At 42.2% G+C, this 21,139-nt stretch overlaps 1 protein-coding gene across 1 annotated transcript in view; it reads left to right on the forward strand.

The window, feature by feature from the left end:
• The window catches only part of LOC138287567 (fructose-1,6-bisphosphatase isozyme 2), a 260,398-nt gene that overhangs the window by 80,394 nt on the left and 158,865 nt on the right, over positions 1 to 21,139 (forward strand). Inside the window, exons 4-5 of the mRNA XM_069228127.1 lie at positions 2,872 to 3,012; positions 13,393 to 13,530. Of these exons, the coding sequence (XP_069084228.1) occupies positions 2,872 to 3,012; positions 13,393 to 13,530 (279 nt within the window). The remainder of the gene's footprint in view (positions 1 to 2,871; positions 3,013 to 13,392; positions 13,531 to 21,139) is intronic.

Raw genomic sequence — 21,139 nt, forward strand, 5'->3', positions numbered from 1 at the left:
AAGGTGAACATAAGATATATAAGGCGGGATCAATAGTGCCATGGAGGAAGTCAGTAGGCGAAGGAGGAGGGAGGCGGAGGGGTTAGGAGATCGAAATGAGGTGGACAATGTCTGTGGAAGGATCCCAAAGCCTTCCTCTTCTTCATTTACTTCACCAATTCTTTCGCTGCATTGTTCTGACTGGAAAGATAAGCCTCCCGTTGACTATGGATCTGAATGGTTATGAGCATATGACTGAGGAATGTGGTCCCCCAGTAACGGTGAGGTATGCTAGCAGAATAGCATATCATAAATATTGCCTGCAAAAATATTGCCCCATTGGAATTAATAATACAAAATCTACACCTAGTGGGAAGATATTTTGTAAATAATATTTAGAGCACAATATTTATGCCATTATGCCATTTTTTTCTGACAATGATATTCTGACATACAGCCAACTGTAATTTCAACTCTATCCATTCCTTGAGTCTCACTGTTACTTTAGAGCTTTGATCTGGGCAAATTCTACTATCATCCAACCAGAACTGCATGACAGTCACCACCTTCAATATGCTTTCCATTTTAAAGGGTACTAAGCACAGTACAAGAGCCCTCCATTCCTCTCTTAGCGCCTCTGGCCTGGTAACCCACAGCTCTTTTCTCATGTGTTTGCTGAGGCATCACTTCTGCGTTGACCACTTGAAGTAAATGATGGCACTGCATCCTTGAGATCAAGCTCTTCTTGCATCTCAGGCTACCTAATGATCCTCAAGTTTGTTGCTCATCTGGCATTCGCAAGTGATTCAGCATTAGATTCCAACTTTATTCTGTATTCAGCGATGCAAGGCTGACATTCTGCACTCTTCTCCTCCATTTTAGCAACATCCAACCCTTGTTTGATTTATGACGTTTCAGTTATTTTTAGTCTCTTTTCTTGGCCTTATGTCTGTTCTTGAAGGCTTTGATTCTATTTTCGACATTGTCAGTCTTTTTTCTAAGGTATCCTGAGATGTCATTAGGCCCCTACCCCTTTCAATACTTTGGAAATGTTGGTGTCTTTCAGATTTCTCTTCAGTACAACTATGATTAACACTCGTCTAACAGAAAAAAGTTGTACATATGTCCTTGGCGTGGTTTATCCCCATGCTGGAAAATTCTCTGAATCACATGTTGTCTTTTTAGCAAGCTCTGTGACATTCTTCCTTACCTTGGAGGGTATCTGTCTCCTGACCCTTGTGGGGTGATAATGAACCTGACACCGATACTCAATGAGTCCTCTTGGAATGAGAGTTGGCATGAAAGGTGGCACCCATTTCTCCTTTTCTGAATTCAAATGTCAGGCTCTGTGCAGGTGTGGCCTTTTATGTATTCCTTGGTGCTCTCCTGCCTCCAGCAAGACTTGTTTCTTTAGGCCCCTGGTCATCCCCGAGAAGACATATTCCTTCTGCTGCTTTGCTCTCCTTCTTACTTAATTTCTAGTCTTGTTGTGTCCACTCTACAGGCTCTTTGTCCCTGTCAGAATCAGGAGGCCAGACCCTTACATATGGTGTGGGCAGACCTGCATCACAGCATCAAGGCCTCTTGGGATGGGAAAGCCACCCCCCAACCTGGACACATATATTGGGAGCAGAAGAATAGCAGGCCTTTTTACTCTCTGTTGTCAGACTGAGAATACTTAGTAGGCTGGCACCATGCATTAGGTATGATCCTCTTATATATCAGTCCTGGGATAGATCTTGCTTCGAGATGCCTCAGACCGAGGGGAAAAGGCAGAAGAACCAAGATGCACAGAGCTCGCAGCCTGGCATCCAGTCTTAAGCCCTCCTGGACATAACACAATTTGTTGGGTTTTAAGACTAATATACAAGAGGGTATGCGTTTACTAGCCCAAGGATTTTTTCGGGCAATATTATTGTTATTGTTGAGTACATCATGCAAGTAGTATTTAAAGACCGCTTTAACTGGTCCTAAGGTGGATTAGAGCCATGTAAAGTAGGGGAAGCTGTCATCACAGAGAACCTAACTTTTAACATCACGTAGCTCTTAAGTGACCCTCATTTTAGACTTCTGACATAATTTTCTTTAAAATAAAAATGGCATGCTTCACATATACACACACATGCAGCAAACACTCAATCCACTGAGTCTTCATGGTTGAGTTTCACATGTTGTCAACTAAAAACACATACACCTTCAACATAAAAGTCTACTAAAGCCAGAACTTAAGACTTCTTATTGATAAGAGGACACTTGTTTGTTTTCCATCAGATTGCTACAAAAACTAGGAATGAAGTAAAAAATAATAATAAATGAAAAGTGAAACTTGACATCAAATGTACTTTTGGCTAAAGGGAAGAACGGATAAATAATACATTTGCTTTGAATACATTTGCCCTAAAGAAGTCCTGATGTGAATGGTACGAACCGTGTTGGTTGATTGGTGGTGCATATATATTGAAAATATGTTTCAAGCAATGGAATACGGAATGAAGCGTTCTATCTTTAAACAAATATCATTTTTTGTAATGGAATTAAATCATTGTTAGTCTTATAAATAATGTGGCCTGTGTTGTTCTCAACTATGCATTTGTGTCACAAATTGACGAAGATACCCAGATAGTTTAGATTAGACTGTATTCACTGGAAATGGAACCCTTCAACAGATGCTCTATTGATGACTGCCAACATGGAAGGGTGACTCACGACTGACCTAGTTAACTTTATTGCCAGAAACGATGTAGAAATCTGTGGTTAAGGAATAAAAATAGAGCAGAGTGGAAAGTAGATTCGTGAGTGTGAGCATGTCATTTCTCGATTCAACCTTTGTGTGTTTTCTTACCTAATGACAATGTACATTAAAGTGTTACTAACTGACCTCTCTTTCCCCAGACAACAGATGATGAGCCCACTGAGAAGGATGCCCTTATTCCTGGACGCAACATTGTTGCTGCCGGATACGCACTGTATGGCAGTGCCACCCTTGTTGCACTTTCCACTGGGCAAGGAGTAGATTGTTTCATGCTTGATCCGGTATGTGCAAGGGATATATTTATGTTTAAATTTATAACAAATGTAGAGGCCGCGATGTTCTACAATGCAGAATGCCATTAGAGAGCATTTATGACTAGAAGCCTATAATTTTAACACACACTAAGCTGCTTATGTGCATCACAGAGACCTAATAATCAATCTGAGGTCACTGAGGTGAGTTATCAATAGTCTGCCGCAACATAGGTGGCTCGCAATACCCAGGAGCTCGGCCAGCACTGCAATCCGCTCTACAGGGTTGAACTACACAAATGATCCATCTCCATAACACTGGAGGGTGAATTAAAGAGCAATCACTTTGACTTGCAATTATATTAATGGCTGAAAGTGCAACGTTTTAGATTTCAGGAAGAGGGGTCCTTGCTCCGTAGTGCCCGGGGGACCAAATCAAGTTATCAAAATGTACCCAATGTAGTAGCAGGCAGTTAAGTCTTTTCAACTCAGACTTAACATAGTCTGAATGTTTCAAGTCATGAATAAGCTTGGCTGTCGGCTTGTCTGTCTTGTTTTCAACTAATTAGAGCATTTTGATGATTTTTGCTTTGCCATATTCCAAGCATAACAGCCACAGCTTTCACCAAGAAGTTCAATGTTTTGCTTTCAAATGGGCCAGGGCAAATGTTTGGAAAATGATTTGGGTTTTCTAGGAAAGGTCAGATCCATTTGAGGGTCTTTACAACTTTGTTGCCCGAATCTGCCAGAAACTATTTCCCAAATAATAAACTGCAAGCACTGGTGGGTGGCACATTGTGGTGCTGGGGGTGAGGGCCCACTGCCCTCAACTGCCGCCAATTGTGCAAGCACTACCTATGCTAAAGGTTAGAACTCAAGGACCCAGTTTAGCTAACCACTGTCTCCGACAATGAACACTACAGTGAATGAAGGGCCCGCTGTTTGTGTGTATGCATGTCAGATTGTTTGAGCATGGGAGTGTGACTATGTTTTAGTGACTGTCATCACATGTCTGCAATGTTTGTGTGTGTGTGTGTGCTTGTGTGTGGTGTGATGTTATATAAGTCCTACACTCTGGAATAAGGATGGTTCTGGCAGCTGGCATACACTGCACCATCCTGGCACATAATGGTAGCAATGAAAGACACAATGGCAGCTTTGGCCTTATGGAACCCATACTTTATGTAATGTGGGTCCTGTCATTAATGTGGGTACTCAGCTTAAATGTGGTTATGTCTACAATAACGGTGCAGTGATGATCATTCAGCATTATTCTGACACTCATAAAATGATCTGAAACAAAGAAGGGAGGGACCGGGAGGTTATCTGGTCCAGTGTACAGTCTCCCAATAATGTAATATACAAAAAGGTACACTGTTCCACACATGCTCAAATAGCCTAGGGCACCCGAGGTGTCAGGAGCAAGAGCCCTCAAGCATCACAATGGATGACTGGCATCATCATTGGGAATTGCTCCTCGCCAGGCAGGCGCTGCAACGCCTGACGGGCTCCCCTAAGAAGGGGGCACTCAGCCGTACTGTTCTGATGGTTGCTCGTAAGTTTAACCTGATCAGACAGATATGCCTATATTCAGGCACCAGCATACGCTCGGAGAGAATGAAATGTAAGAATAAAATTGGTTATTCATCCCAAAAAATATTTCATAACTTTAATCAATATACTGGGATGAAGACCAAGATTAAAATCAAAAAGAAAGTAATAAACTGAGTGTTGATGCTCAATTACTCTCAAAGAGCAACAAACTGACGGGGACTATAATTTTAATAGTACCCTCAGGTTAGGGTCGACATGTTTCGCGTCGTGTGGTCCCACAGGATCCAGTGACGCTTCATCAGGACCAAAAGGAAAATTTTATATCAATTCTTCTCCAATTAAAAAAAGAGGAAGGTGACGGAAATTAAATATATATACCGGTCACTTACACTTCAAGTAAACTGGCTACGTCACTGTCAGGTCGCCCTAGGGAACAGAGAAGGGTTTTGTCAAAACAAAAGTATATACATACACCTAATAATACCTCTTATTGTGAATATCGCGGTGTAGTTGTGCTATTCTCATAAAGTGGATCAAACAGTCATTAATGTAGAGAAATGGGCTTACCATCCCCCAATCAGGAAAGGGCTCCTTGAGAGGCACGTTTCGGGGACTTGGAAACACACTGCCTATTGGTAAATATAAGTCGTCAACAAGCACAAAATTATCATGTAACCAATTTACACAGATCGTATGGGTGGCACCATGCGCTCTATTGAGGGTGCGCAACATTAGTGAGACCTTATAGTTGCCACTCACAACAACATGAGTAACACAACAAATTGGGTGCGTCAAAAGTGTTAGTAGAAAACATTAAATGCAGGTACTCCGTATGAGGTTAGTAAAAGTCAGTGCAAACACCGTAAGTGCCACACAAGTAAAAGCAGATGTCAAAAAATGTGCCCACATTAGTGTATTCAAAAATTATTAACTGGCGTCTCTATGTCGTAATGACAGTTATAGCAGGTTATTGGCAAGATTGCGGGAGCACTAAGACAAACGATGCACCAAGAAGTAAAACAATGGGCGATATTATTGGCGTATCTCAGCTCGAAGAACGAGCTCTCGAATCACAACAGCATTACTCACGTCTGTATGCCAGGTCCGTCACTGAGGACCTACCCTCCGAAGCGGCGTCTCGCACAAGTGAGAGGCGAGCGCCGTCGGAGCTCAAAAAGACGCTGCGGACCCGGAAGCAACTCTGTTTCCCTGGGTCTCGCGCGTCTGAGGTCCTGGAAAGGGAAGAAGGACTCCCGAAACCACGATCAACACAAAAGATGGACTAACAGTGTTGTATAATAACAGATCACAGACAACTCATTCTTAAACCCTCATTACAGACCCGCCTCTCCTATTTCAATTGAAGGTGCAGGTCCTCAAAATTACAAAAAAACATCGGGAATGAGTCGCACTCATAATAATTGAAGTAATAAAAGGGGAAGTGTTCTCAGGTCTATTAGTACCAGCTCTTGAACCATCATTAAGTTCACAGACACGTGTCTCCTTCTCCAATTGCAGGTGCAAGTACTCAAAATTTACAAAAAAAGTCGGGAATGAGTGATACTCGTTAGATTTCAAGTTCTAAAAGAGGAGTGTTCTCAGATCAATAATACCGGAAAAGTAAAGTAAGCTGAAAAAAATTATCAGCAAATTTTTTTTATTAAATAATGTGAGCATTTTGTGATTAGTTTAAAAGCCAAATCATGCCAGTGAAGTCCAAGGTATGTCATCGTTCAAACCATGTGAATTAGTGCCTAATTTAAAAACCTATCTTTGTTCTGTTCTGAAAAGATGACCAGTATCGTACGGGCGGATTTTAGGTGCCTCTATTACCACCCACCACATATCATCAGGCGTGTGTTTAGCCTCCAGAAAGTGCTCACTAAGTTTGGTAGTGATTCTGTTACAACGAATGTTACTCCTGTGTTCGTTAATACGGGTTTTTACTGGCCTTGATGTCATACCAATGTAACGTAAATCACAAGGGCATGTAATCAGGAACGGTACAAGGAATCATTACTTTGGATGTTGAAGCACTTTATACCAACATCCCTCAAGAAGCTACTTTAGAAGGTATTGAATCATCCCTACTGGAAACATCAGATTCCTAGTCCACCCCGGTTTCCTTCATCATGCACTGTGCTAGACTGGCCTTGACAGAAAATTACTTTCAGTTTGAGGACCAGTTCTATCATCAAATCCGAGGGACATCAATGGGGAGCACGTTTGCCCCCAGCCTAGCTTGTTTATACATATATGATTTCGAAAAGAAGTTTATTCTTTCTCCTAGGAACATTTACCAGGATCACATAAAGTTGTGGCGTCGTTATATCGTTGATATTCTAATTATCTGGCAAGGGCCTTTGTCCATGACTGATCATTTCACGGCATGGATTAACACACTTGACCCTTTTTTCAAATTCACAACAACTGTATCTGCCATTCAGTTACCCTTTTTAGACTTAATGATTTCAATCGACAATGGTAAATTGACAAACCCACTGACCGTAATTCGCTTTTGTTATATGAAAGTCATCATCCAAAAGCTCTACGAGATAATCTTCCGGTAGGACAATTCCTACGGCTCAGACGGAACTGCAGTTCATCCCATGAATTCAACCATCAGGCTGATTCGCTTCAGGAGAAACTCTTGGAACGACACTACCCTTCAAGAATAATTAATCAAGCACGCAAAAGGGCGAGGAATAATAATAGGGAAGCCTTATTAATGACCAGTGACAAGAACCCCAAACTAGGATAACGTGTGTCTCTACTTTCACACCCCTATCCAACTCTATTAAGAGATTGATTAACAAACGTTGGCCTATTTTGACCAGTAGTGGTAGTAACATCTCCAGACCTCTTTTTGCATTCAAACGCACGTCAAATATTAAGGATATGGTAATACATACCCGTCCACAGCTTGCGTTTGATGTCCCGAAGCAGAAAACATTATGGGACCTTCCACCTGTTAAAGGCCACCATCCTTGTGGCAATTGTAACGTTTGTACCCTAACCAAACACCTCACATCAATAGTTGTAAATCCGATTGGGACCTGGCACCTCAAGAAACATACCAATTGTAACACCAGGAACTGTATCTATATGATTACATGCCCTTGTGATTTACGTTACATTGGTATGACATCAAGGCCAGTAAAAACCCGTATTAACGAACACAGGAGTAACATTTGTTGTAACAGAATCACTACCAAACTTAGTGAGCACTTTCTGGAGGCTAAACACACGCCTGATGATATGTGGTGGGTGGTAATAGAGGCACCTAAAATCCGCCCGTACGATACTGGTCATCTTTTCAGAACAGAACAAAGATGGGTTTTTAAATTAGGCACTAATTCACATGGTTTGAACGATGACATACCTTGGACTTCACTGGCATGATTTGGCTTTTAAACTAATCACAAAATGCTCACATTATTTAATAAAAATATTTTGCTGATAATTTTTTTCAGCTTACTTTACTTTTCCGGTATTATTGATCTGAGAACACTCCTCTTTTAGAACTTGAAATCTAACGAGTATCACTCATTCCCGACTTTTTTTGTAAATTTTGAGTACTTGCACCTGCAATTGGAGAAGGAGACACGTGTCTGTGAACTTAATGATGGTTCAAGAGCTGGTACTAATAGACCTGAGAACACTTCCCCTTTTATTACTTCAATTATTATGAGTGCGACTCATTCCCAACGTTTTTTTGTAATTTTGAGGACCTGCACCTTCAATTGAAATAGGAGAGGCGGGTCTATACACTTAATGAGGGTTTAAGAATGAGTTGTCTGTGAACTGTTATTATACGACACTGTTAGTCCATCTTTTGTGTTGATAGTGGATTCGGGAGTCCTTCTTCCCTTTCCACGACCTCAGACGCGCGAGACCCAGGGAAACAGAGTTGCTTCCGGGTCCGCAGCGTCTTTTTGAGCTCCGACGGCGCTCGCCTCTCACTTGTGCGAGACGCCGCTTCGGAGGGTAGGTCCTCAGTGACGGACCTGGCATACAGACGTGAGTAATGCTGTTGTGATTCGAGAGCTCGTTCTTCGAGCTGAGATACGCCAATAATATCGCCCATTGTTTTACTTCTTGGTGCATCGTTTGTCTTAGTGCTCCCGCAATCTTGCCAATAACCTGCTATAACTGTCAATACGACATAGAGACGCCAGTTAATAATTTTTGAATACACTAATGTGGGCACATTTTTTGACATCTGCTTTTACTTGTGTGGCACTTACGGTGTTTGCACTGACTTTTACTAACCTCATACGGAGTACCTGCATTTAATGTTTTCTACTAACACTTTTGACGCACCCAATTTGTTGTGTTACTCATGTTGTTGTGAGTGGCACCTATTAGGTCTCACTAATGTTGCGCACCCTCAATAGAGCGCGTGGTGCCACCCATACGATCTGTGTAAATTGGTTACATGATAATTTTGTGCTTGTTGATGACTTATATTTACCAATAGGCAGTGTGTTTCCAAGTCCCCGAAACGTGCCTCTCAAGGAGCCCTTTCCTGATTGGGGGATGGTAAGCCCATTTCTCTACATTAATGACTGTTTGATCCACCTTATGAGAATAGCACAACTACACCATGATATTCACAATAAGAGGTATTATTAGGTGTATGTATATACTTTTGTTTTTGACAAAACCCTTCTCTGTCCCCTAGGGCGACCTGACAGTGACATAGCCAGTTTACTTGAAGTGTAAGTGACCGGTATATATATTTAATTTCCGTCACCTTCCTCTTTTTTTAATTGGAGAAGAATTGATATAAAATTTTCCTATTGGTCCTGATGAAGCGTCACTGGATCCTGTGGGACCATACGACGCGAAACATGTCGACCCTAACCTGAGGGTATAAAATTATAGTCCCCGTTAGTTTGTTGCTCTTTGAGAGTAATTGAGCATCAACACTCAGTTTATTACTTTCTTTTTGATTTTAATCTTGGTCTTCATCCCAGTATATTGATTAAAGTTATGAAATATTTTTTGGGATGAATAACCAATTTTATTCTTACATTTCATTCTCTCCGAGCGTATGCTGGTGCCTGAATATAGGCATATCTGTCTGATCAGGTTAAACTTACGAGCAACCATCAGAACAGTACGCCTGAGTGCCCCCCTTCTTAGGGGAGCCCGTCAGGCGTTGCAGCGCCAGCCTGGCGAGGAGCAATTCCCAATGATGATGCCAGTCATCCATTATGATGCTTGAGGGCTCTTGCTCCTGACACCTCGGGTGCCCTAGGCTATTTGAGCACGTGTGGAACAGTGTACCTTTTTGTATATAACTCATAAAAGGATGCCTTCCTTAAACATATGATTGGGATTCTTGAAATAATAGTGGTGGTCCCAGCACATTTATGCACATTCTAGACAAATTGTTTCCATATCTGACATTCTTTTTACATGTCTATCACAACGGTGGCTGCGGCATATTCGTGCACATCTGTGGCACATTGAGGGCAATTTTCACACACATCTGGCTATCCTTGTTCGTACAGTGGATGTAGCATGCTGGTGCCCATCCCTGTTCTTTTGTGAGTATTCTTTAAGTACATAATTGTGGCTATCCGTGGCACATTAACAGCCCTGGCAAATTTGTGCCCATTGTTGACACATTGTGGGATATCTTGAAATTATGGTGGATACAACGGCAGCCCTAACTAATGTGCTCATCTTTGGCATATTGTGGGAATACATGACTTAAATATGACAACCCCTTGCGTAGTCATAGAACAAATCCCAGGCATATGTTGGACATTCCTGGTAAATGAGGGTTATGATTATGACAAATTGGTATGAAAGGCAGAATCAGTCCATATGTGATAGTAAAACATGCAAAACTTGATGAAATTCATCAGATGGGTACTTGCAACTTTTCAGTGAATTGCCAGGGATCACATTTGGGTTCCCTGCATTGAATGAACTGCAGCCAGTGCTCATTCCACTTGTTTCATAAGACTGCAGCTTCTACCTGTGACATGACTGAAGTTAATTGACTCGGTATAAACAATGTGTCTATTTTTGAAAAAGTTTAAACAAAAGGGTATTATACATTGTTGTTTTCAGGGACAAAATAGAATATTTACGGGGAGTATTCCCTTTGAGCAGCTCCACCAGATGGTGCTGCATAATTAATTGTGCTTCTCACATGCAAATTGCGCTGAATATGCGTTACATAGACAGTAAGGCCCTGATTTATACTTTTTGGTGCAAAACTGCACTAACGCAGTTTTGCACCAAAAAGTTTAGCATCAGCTTGCACCATTTCTGTGCACCACCCCGGGACCATATTTATAAAATGGTGCAAGCTGGTGCAAAGGGTAGGCTAGCGTAAAAAAAAACATGATGTTAGTCGGGTGGGGCTAGCGGTATGGAAGAAGGGGGTTTTGCACTCTTAAATGACGTTAGGCAGGTTAGAGTAAAAAAATGACACTAACCTGCCTAGAGTCATTTTCTGATGCAAAACTATCCATACCACATGACTCATGTCTTAGAAAAGACAGGAGTCATGCCCACCACCCCAATGGCCAGCACAGGGGACCAGAGTCCCCTGGGCATGGCCATTGCACCCAGTGCCATGTAGGCGGGCCATTTCAGGGCCGCCAATGGCACTTAAAAAAACAAAAAAACATACCTGTACTTACCTATACTTACCTGGGATAGGGTCCTCCATCCTCTGCTGTCCCTCTGGTTTGGGTGGGGGTGTCCCTGGGGCCTGGAGAGGGCACCTGTGGGCTTATTCCATGGTGTTCCACATGGAAATAGGCCCACAGGTCCCCTAGTATCTGCCCTGACCCAGGCGTTAATAAATGGTGCAAAGCAAGCTTTGCAGCATTTTTTGACCCCTTCTCCCTCCTGTGCATGATTTTAGCACAGGGGGATAAATATTGCGCTAAGGCCATAGAGTAATTTTTTACACAGGAATGCCTACTTTGCATCTCATTGATGCAAAGTAGGTTTCCACGTCCCAAAAATGACTTTAACTCCATAAATTTGGCGCTAGATGGGTCTAGTGCCAAAGTATAAATATGGAGTTCGTTTTGCACCGAATTTGCGTAAAACAAAAATTACGCAAATTTGGCACAAAACAAGTACAAATATGCCCCTAAGAGCCTAACTTAGAGTTGAGGTGTAACACACATAATAGTAAGAGCCGAATTTAGAGTAGAGAAGTTACATGAAATCTTCCACTTTCTACAGGCTGTGCTAAATCTGGAGAATTTATGAGTGGAATTTCTTCCAAAAAACAAAGCACCTGGCAAATGAAATTCCTCCAGAAGATTTTTATGTGGATTTAACAGTTGCTCCATTAATACCACAAGCCACCCAATGCACTGTTCTGTGCAAGACAATTGTACCATTTTCATCAGCTGCAATTCTTAGCAAGAGTTATGTATGGAGAAGATGGTTATTTTGCCAACAAGTTAGAACTTTTAGCACAGCAATGTGCATTGCTTCTGTCGTACGGACTGCCTTGTTAGCCAAGGGGTTACATCATGCTGTGACTTAGAAAGAAAGCTGGTGATAGAGCTAAAAGCAGCCTTATGGGGATTTTTTCTGTACCCTGTAAAGTCAGCGAGACTAGAGAAATGAAGACAGAAAGGGACTTCAGAATCCCAAACAAACATCAGTGGTTTACCTACATGTGTTATGTTATGCATTTTTGAGTACTGCAGAGTTAGACAGTTGCTCGGCTTCTTGGTACTCTTGGGGTCTCAGTTACAGCTGTTGTTTGCATGTGGCGGAATTGGGCACCGGAACAGACACCATGACTGTTACTCATCTGATGCCCTTCAACATGGCTTTAGTTTGTGTTTTCAGACAGTTTAAATGAGCTTGACATTGCCATTGTTAGATATTCATAAAAGTGAGGGTGGGTCTTGCATCCTTCAGAAGATTCCGCTGATAATATGTCACAAAGCGCAAGTGGTCCATGGGAGTCGCATCATGTAACCTGTGTGCTGCGTGAGTCTGCATGTTCGAGGCAGTGTCAGAGGGAGGGGGTGTTCTCAAGGAGTCTGAGTGGTACTTCCAACCTTATATCAAATCCATGTTGGTGACCAGTGAGTGATATGTAGCGGTGTGTGGAAGTCACCTGTTATGTAAACTGACTCTTTGAGGGTTCAGCAAGACTCTTGATTCTGCCAGTATGCATGTTTTTCGCAGTCCCAGTGGACAGAGATCCAGTACACTGTGGGGATGTTGTTTAGGTGTTTTTTCGTCCAACTCTTATGGGGGTGTTCCATGAGTCTATTTGTTGTGGGTGGTCCTGGTCTTTCTTATTACCAATACTTATAGAGTTACTGTGACATATTAGCAAACCAAAATCAAAGGATGCAGATAATATTGTAGGAGGTACTGAGTGAGGAAGCAGTAGCCTGCTGCAAAGGGACATATTGCCTATTAGAGGTCTTTTTCACGTTTCCATGTTTTTTTAAAGAAATGTCAGTTTGTCCAAGGTGCTTGCTATCAACACCTTGTCTGGGTGATGAAAATGTCCTCTTCCGAAGATCGTCAGATCTGCAGTCCAAACCATATTCGAGAGGAGCAACACGTTGCTACCTTGTTTCACTGGGCTCTCCCTGGGTGCACTAACACTTGTGATACACTGTGGCACTTGCACTGTCACTTTCAGAGTAGATTATGTATGTGTGCATGTGGAACTGATAGAGCACAAACCTAGCCAAGGTAACTGAGCTCTATACAAAGCCAAAGGCAGATGATTGAGAATGTCATCAGGGTGGATGATGGGGCAGGGACAAACCAGTCTAAAGCATGTCATTAAAATGTAACCTATAATTCCTCTGAACTGTTTTATTATTTTGAGATCCACAGGCTCTGGGGGAGTTTATCTTGGTGGATAAAGATGTGAAAATAAAGAAGAAAGGGAAGATCTACAGTCTGAACGAGGGCTACGCCAAGTACTTTGACCCTTCCATTACCGAATATTTAAACAGCAAAAAGTTCCCTGAGGTAAGGAAAATGATTGCTAAGTACTGGTGAACTGGAACCTAAAGTAAGCGCTAGGCTAGCATCCGTTTCCCATCTCTGCAAGCCTGCGCCTTGAGTCTTACACCACCCCTGAGGAAACTGTCTAGATGTACTATACTATTTACTACACTCCCAGTGCTTCTCCGAGGGTCATTTTATTTTCAGAGCTGTACCTTTAGTTTGCTTTAGGGGTGTCTTTCTTATGCAATGTCATAGACCAAGGGAAAGCTCTGAAGAGCTGGCTGGCTTTGAAGAACCCTTTGTAACCCCCGTTTGCACTGATTCTAGTGCGTTAACCTTGGTGACTGGTTGACGTCCGTGCACTGTCTGAATAATACCAGGAAAAGGGTAATGACTGCGAATGAACGAGGAAAGCTGGGGCAGGTTCACTTGCACAGTCGATGGTGCACAAATGCTTTCGTCTACACTTTACATTCCCATTACTGAAAAGCAATCGGATTGGCAGTTCTGTGATTTTAAACTCTGTACCTGAACACTGTGCATTCTGTTCCCCGTTATCATTCGAGGAGCATTACACTCATTGGTTATCATAAAAAGTGCTACTTTCACAACTGCTAATGGATCCGTGTGGGCAAGCACGGGAGTCAGACACGATGTGCACTTTTCTGAAGGGATCCGCATGAATACCTTATGGGAAGCAGCATGGACATCAAGTTGAGGTAGACAGGGGTAGGAACTGCCACCACCGCATTTCCTTTGGTACTGGGGCACTGCCCAGGGCTGGTCTCAGAGGTGAGAAAGACAGCAGTGGGAACAGAAAGTAAAACAAGCATTTGCAATGCAACGGGTCTCGCGTTTGCTCGCGTTAGAGCTATAAGCGTTGTAAACTCCTCACCGGACTTTTCTTGCCACATAAACTAGTAATGAAAAGTAAAACAGTTTCACATATGCGAGCCGATGGTTGCCATGAGCATGAAGGAGATACGGAAAAGGAAACAGAAGTTTGATCACAGTGAAACTTATCAGCAAAAGTGCAATTATTCATGTAGGGGTGATGTCATGCAAAGCGCTCAACTTCTGCCCAGCGAGATCGCGCTGCGCAGGAAATGAAAAGATAAAGTAGTCTAGAAACCAGCTGAAAACACAGAGCCTCATATGTTTTCAGTAGTTTACCGGTGCGCTCGAGGAGGGCTAAACACTGGAAAAAGCATGACATATGCATGCCTTTCACAAATGGAAGCAATCGATTTTCAAAGAGCAAGCCCATAAACTAATGAAAGTGACTAGCATGACATGGGCGTGGTTGGAAGCCCACACAGAGATTACAACATGGTTCAAAGCGCTTGCGCGTGCTCGACCCTAAAAACGTCCACAAAGATACCTGTTTACTTTTTGTCGCTTCAATTTCCTAAAACTAACATAATAATAACGGTTTTTGTGTAGCACTTCATAGTGCACCTCTGCACTAAGCGCTGTAAACAACAAATGTCACTATTACCCATTTTTGTATCCAATTTACTAACTTCAGAAGGACGAGCTTGTCTTGCTGGTATTTGAACTTGTAATTACGCCATTGGTTCGAGGACAACTCAACTCACTGAGCCAACCCAACGCATTTGCCCGCGCCCCTCAGAATCAAATAATAGCTTGTTGCGAGGCTCAGGTTAGGAAAAGGGATTATGTCGGTCATCTCAGGAGCCTCGGTGTGCGTGACGTCACTTCCGCTATCACGTATTAGTGAATCAGATCCATGTATAGGAAGTGGTTAGAAACCCCTAGCAAAAGATGTTTTCGTGTGGTACGTCTTTTAGTGGTTCTGAGATGATATGCCAACTCTTATGCCCTTAGAATATGACAGTATTTGTCTTCCTTTTATGGTGGAATTTGTTTTGTTTTACTTAGTTTGGAGAAAAGATTATGCTCGAGCAGGTTTCTGTGCACTTTGTAACGCTGCAAACAAAACAGTGACTCAGCATCAATCTTGAAAGGAATTAGTGGAAGTCGGGGCCGCCCCGTCATTGCAATGTGACTCGGTCGCGAGGTTGTTTACAACTCTGATTATAGTTTTGCTGGCTAACCCTCAATGACCTGGCAGTTCGTGCAAACACACCCACCGGGCAGGGGCCGCTGTCACCAGACAAAACGAAAAACAGAATTGTTTGCAAAAACTTGTAAAATTGCCACACTGATTTATTTGCGCACTTAAGTCTGCACCTAGGCTGGAGGGTGACACTTGGTCAGCGGCAAAAACATGTGGTTTTGAAACTCCGAGAGCCATTAATATCTTATCTTATCCGTGGGTGTTTCCTCGAGGAAGGGGCCTGAGGCCTTTGTCTTCTGAGGCTGATGGTTCGCAGAACTACCAAGGACACCCTAGGTGACCTGCCTCCTGTAATACTGTCTCATTTTCAGTCTCTCACAGCAAAAACTTAGCATTATCAACACAGAGAAACGCCATTCGTGTCATCCACTGGGAGGCACTGGTAGAAGTAGAGGTCGAAGAGAGCAGGAACTAGGCGGAACTAAGTTCACTTCTCATTTATTTTTACTGTGCACAGTATTTTCACAGTTGTGATAATTTTTTGTACTTATGGCAAAAGTTCTGGAGATAGTAAACTCCTGACAGGTACAGTGCTTGACTTACCCCCACCCATTAGAGGATTAGGTAGGGGAGCATTTAGCATAAAAGAGACTGAAGTAGAGAAGGTTAGTGCCCCCCGCCCCCAATAAGATTAAGGATGCCTCCACATCTTCACGGGATTTGATGGCTTCATCCGTTGAGGAATCAAGAGTGACTGAAGCATCAGCAAATAAGGTTAGACAAGGACTGATATCTGGACAACTAAGCACGAGCTCTCTGACTGCGTTGAAAGGACCTGGGGAAGATTATAGGCTGGGCAATGATAAGGACAATGCAAATACAATGCAAAATGTGAACCATATCTATATTTCGACTGTTCACCATTTTCATGGTCTTGCTTGACAGCGCAGCTGTTGCCAGACAATTAGGTGAAAACACAAGGAGAGGGGCTTTGTCCCTGCCCACATGTTAGGAGCTAGGAGTACATGTTTTCATTGGGCTGAAGTTATGTGCTTAGACAAAAAATTTACAGGCTTTTCACACACCTGTGATCATTTTGTTTATTTATCGAGGTGCCTGAGGTTAAACGTTCAAGGGCACACACAGGTTCTTAAACTGTCTTAGATAACTAGAATATGTAAAGTTTTTTTCTTTGACAAAAGCACAGATGGGAGGAGGGCAGTCGTTGACCTATCTGAATTCTTAGGTTTGTCGTGACAGTGCAACTGCTACCTGATCTTTTAACCTACACCAATATTAACTTTGCTTCTGCACAAATACATATCAATTTCCCCGCTATGTACTTGCAATTCTTAACATTACCACACAACATTCTTTTAAAGCCAGATCTATTGGCATTGTCAATGCTTATAAGAACTTCGGTGCCCTACAGGTAGTTCAGGAGAAACAATTTATTCAATGGCATTGCCTGAATATAAAAAAGGATTATAAAATCTAGAATAAGCGAAACATAACAGTAATAATCAGGATTTTTCCCAGAAGAATGCTTTAAACTTTCAGTTGGTTTCACAGTTGTGTTTTTAGAAAACACCTTAGTCTGTGCAAGTATGCTGAGAGAATATATGATTATTAAATCTGATATAATAACTTATTCAATCTGAGTTCACAGGGTGGTTGGGGCAATCTTGATGCGACAATAAAGTCAATTTATTAGCAGGAATATTTTGAATGTCCAAGGACAGTGGCAGCGGGCCAAAACCGCTTTTTTCCACTACCTTCTGAGTGGCCTCTAGTACTGGGATAGGAGTAAACCTTAATTTCTTTGTTCACTTTTTTGTATCCTTTGCCTTTTTTTCCCAGTTTTTTATAGGGGTCTTCCACATTTGGGATTTGTCTATTCTTTCTTCTCAGGAAGCATGGAAACACAGCAACTTTATATCCTGCATTGTTCCTGGAGACGTCTTTGGAGGGTACTACATCTGAGAGCTCCTCAAGAATATATTTTGAAGAGTAATCTGAGATCCCTCTTCCTTGACAGAGCTCTTTCCTTTCTTTTTGACACTATTAGGCTGACCTACTTTTATCCCAAAGTCCCTAGTCTTCAACGGAGGTATTTGGCAATGATCTTCAAGGACCACTTTAGATGAGCTGCTGGAATTTTATCTGCATTTAAACTTAAATTCGGGTGAGCCATTATCCAGTATCTTGCCCTCCTTATGAACTAAATCGTGATGGATTGCAGAAAGAACATCTAAAATATGATTCACATTATTGGCAAACTGTTCAAGTAAAGCTAAAATAGATGAGCACATTCTCACCAAACTTTTCAGTGATTCTGAATATTTCACATAATTATCAGGAAAATTACAAGAAGAATTCAGTTCAATAACAGGTGAACCAGATAGCGCTAAAATCGGAGGTAAAAATCGGAGGTAAAATCGGAGGTAATTCAAAACTAGGGGTTCTGCTGAACACTTTCATCAATGTTCTTTGAATAATTACAAGAGTGAAATGTGGCTGATTGCGTTTTTCAACGCATACAGATTTGCTGTTAAAATCAATATCAGTGTTGGTCAGTGTAGTGGCAGCAATGGACGGTTTGATAGCCCTAGGCTCAGAAATAGGAATTTCCTCAATTAGAGGCTCTCTAATCACAGTCAAAACATTTTAAGTTTTAAATTCTTGAAAATGTCTAACCTCAGCGGTTGGGTGTGAAAAAAATTAGGAGAGGGGCCGACCCAATTTTTCCCCCCGATTTTGAAAAGTACACTGGGATAGGCACAATAAGTAAACATCCTGAATAATGACTCCGGAACCACAATGCAATTGTTAATGCATGTGAAAACATGGTTGCGTTAATAATGACTTCCTTTTTCTCTGCCTTAACTATTGATGTGCTGAACAACGCACATCGGGAGAGGATGCGGTTAGGTAAGTGGGGCTGGGGGTCGGTATGTTTTTGGGGTGGGGGTCAGGGGAATTTTGTTTTTAGGGGCACGGTGGGGGGTAGGGGTAATTTTGTATTTAGGGCGGGTTGGGGGTGGATTTTTAGGGACTTAATTTTGTTTTTATGGGCGGGAGCAGGGGGCGGGTTTTTAGGGGCGGGGTGTTGGGGTAGTTTTGTATTTAGGGTGGGTGGGGGGTCTTAGGGGCAGGGGTGGGGTTCGGGGTAATTTTGTATTTATTTGGGTTTTAAAGGGCAGGGTTAGGGGGTCATGGTAATTTTGTATTTAGTGAGGGGGTGGGGGTCTGGGTAGGACGCGGTCAGGTAAGTGGGGCTGGGAGAGGGTTGAGGGTAATTTTTACGGGTGGGGTGGATGGGTTACTTTTTTTTATAAAGTGCAGGGGTGGGAGGTCGGGCTACTATGGTTTTTAGGGCGGGTGGGGGTTGGGGTAATTTTGTTTTTAGGGGCAGGGGTGGGGTAATTTTGTATTTAGAGTGGGTTTTCAGGGGCGGGGGTCGGGGTAATTTTGTTTTTAGGGGGGACGGTAGTTTTATTATTGGGGTAGGGGTCAGTTGTTTTTAGGGTGGGTGAGGGGTTGGGGTAGGTTTTATGGCTCAGGGTGGGTGGGAGTATAGGGGTAGTTTTTAGGGGTGGGTGGGGGGTCAGGGTAGTTTTATTTTTGGGATGGGAGGGGGGGTCGGGGTAGTTTTCTTTTTAGGGTGGGGGTGTGGAGTCGGGGAAATTTTGTTTTTAGGGGTTGGGGTACTTTTATTTTTGGGGTGGGGTCAGTTGTTTTTAGGGCGGTGGGGGGTCGGGTAGGGTTTAGGGCTCAGGGTTCGGTGGGGATATCAGGGTAGTTTTTAGGGGTAGTAGGGGGTAGTTTTATTTTTAGGGCTGGTGGGTGGTCGGGGTAGTTGTATTTTTAGGGCAGGTGGGGGGGTTTGCATACGAAAAACCACGCATGCCGTTCCACACATGCCTTTACTAGGCATGCCTTTACAGCAAAAAATTGTTGTAAAGGCATGCGTTGCAAAGGCATTCGTGGAAACAACGCAGTCGTTGTTCCGACTGCATTGTTCAGGCATGTGTGGTTGGCACATGCATTGTTCCATCATACATCCGGCGCAATACCTTTTGGAACATTTAATTAAAGGGAATTAGATCATAGTGGATTATATTTTGTCTTCCTGCAAGATTTTGTTGATATTAATCTTTCAGAGCAAAGCTTTCTTGCTGCCATTGTGGAGCCTAATAAATTATTCGAACACTGATAATGATCCTGGGACTTTAAAAGGAGGCAGGATAGTGCACGTCTTCACACCTAGGGATGCCTTCCAAAACCTACTCACTTGTACTTATGGGAACCCACAACTCAAAAGCTTTCTGCTTCCAATCTCTATACTGGCGCCTTCGCTGCAGGATGATCCTGAGCCTCACAGAGTGATGGGAGCCTGGACCTTCAAGAATGAGAAGCACTAAGTAAGTCCATAGATTCAGGGTCATGAGCACGCCTGGCTGCTTCCGAGACAAGTGTTAAAATCCAATTCTTATGCACAGTCTTCTCAAGCTTCCCTCCCGGGCCCTTATGTCATGCAGAAGGGTGCTATTCTCCTCTACTCCCCTACTTCTACTCTTGGAAACTTAATTGAGCCACAGTGGCAGGAGAGCAGAAGGTGGAGGGAAGCACCTGCTGCTCAATTATTATTCAATGTACCCCAAGGTGTGCCTCACAATGTCTTCAAGGCTTTTTTAACATATTTTTTATGGAGCATGGTGGTTCCCCTAGAAGAGGCAAGGGCACCACCAAGCCTTTTTTGATGTTGTTGCAGGGCTGCATGTAGTGCAGCAACCCCCAACCTCTTTTCTGCAACATTATAAGAAAAAACAGTACGTTTCCTGGGTCATTAAATCCATAACCCTAGGAAAGCTTACCATTTTTTTAAAGCATTCCTAGCTGGAGCTCTATTCTCTTCATCAGGAGTGCAGAGCCCCTTTGTTATTGGTTCTATGGATGCACTTTGTAGCCTGAAACCTGTTAAAAAGACTCAAGGACATGTTGATTTCTTTTTTAATAAAAGTTTATTCATTTTGTTAAACTTTTACTACTGTCAATTTTATAAGTGTAATTTTTCTGCTAGTAAAGTTAATAATAGAAAAATTACACTTGTAGTTTGTGAATACCAAACATTACTATAGTTAATACAGCAAATGTAAACTTACACAAACGTGTATATTTGCCTAACTTTACTACTGGTTTGGTATTCATGAACTATGAGTGTAATTTTACTACTAGTAATTTTCAAAGTGTAATTTGACTACTATGAAATTACTAGTATTAAAATTACACTCGGAAATTGTGACTACAGTAGTAATGTTACTACAGCACATGTGAACTTACACAAAAGTGTATGTTTACTTCACTACTGTTTTAGTATTTATGAACTATATGTGCAATTTTACTACTAGTAATTTTACAAGTGTGATTTTACTACTAGTAGAATTACAAGTAGTGAAATAACACTCAAAGTTTGTGAATACCAAAGAGCAGTAAAGTTACCACAACATTTGTAAACTTATAGAAAAGTGTATGTTTATCTTTGTGAATCAGTCCCAATCACTTTTAGTAAACATCGCACTGTGTGAC

Source organism: Pleurodeles waltl, chromosome 1_1, assembly GCF_031143425.1.
Source record: "Pleurodeles waltl isolate 20211129_DDA chromosome 1_1, aPleWal1.hap1.20221129, whole genome shotgun sequence".
Lineage (NCBI taxonomy): Eukaryota > Metazoa > Chordata > Amphibia > Caudata > Salamandridae > Pleurodeles > Pleurodeles waltl.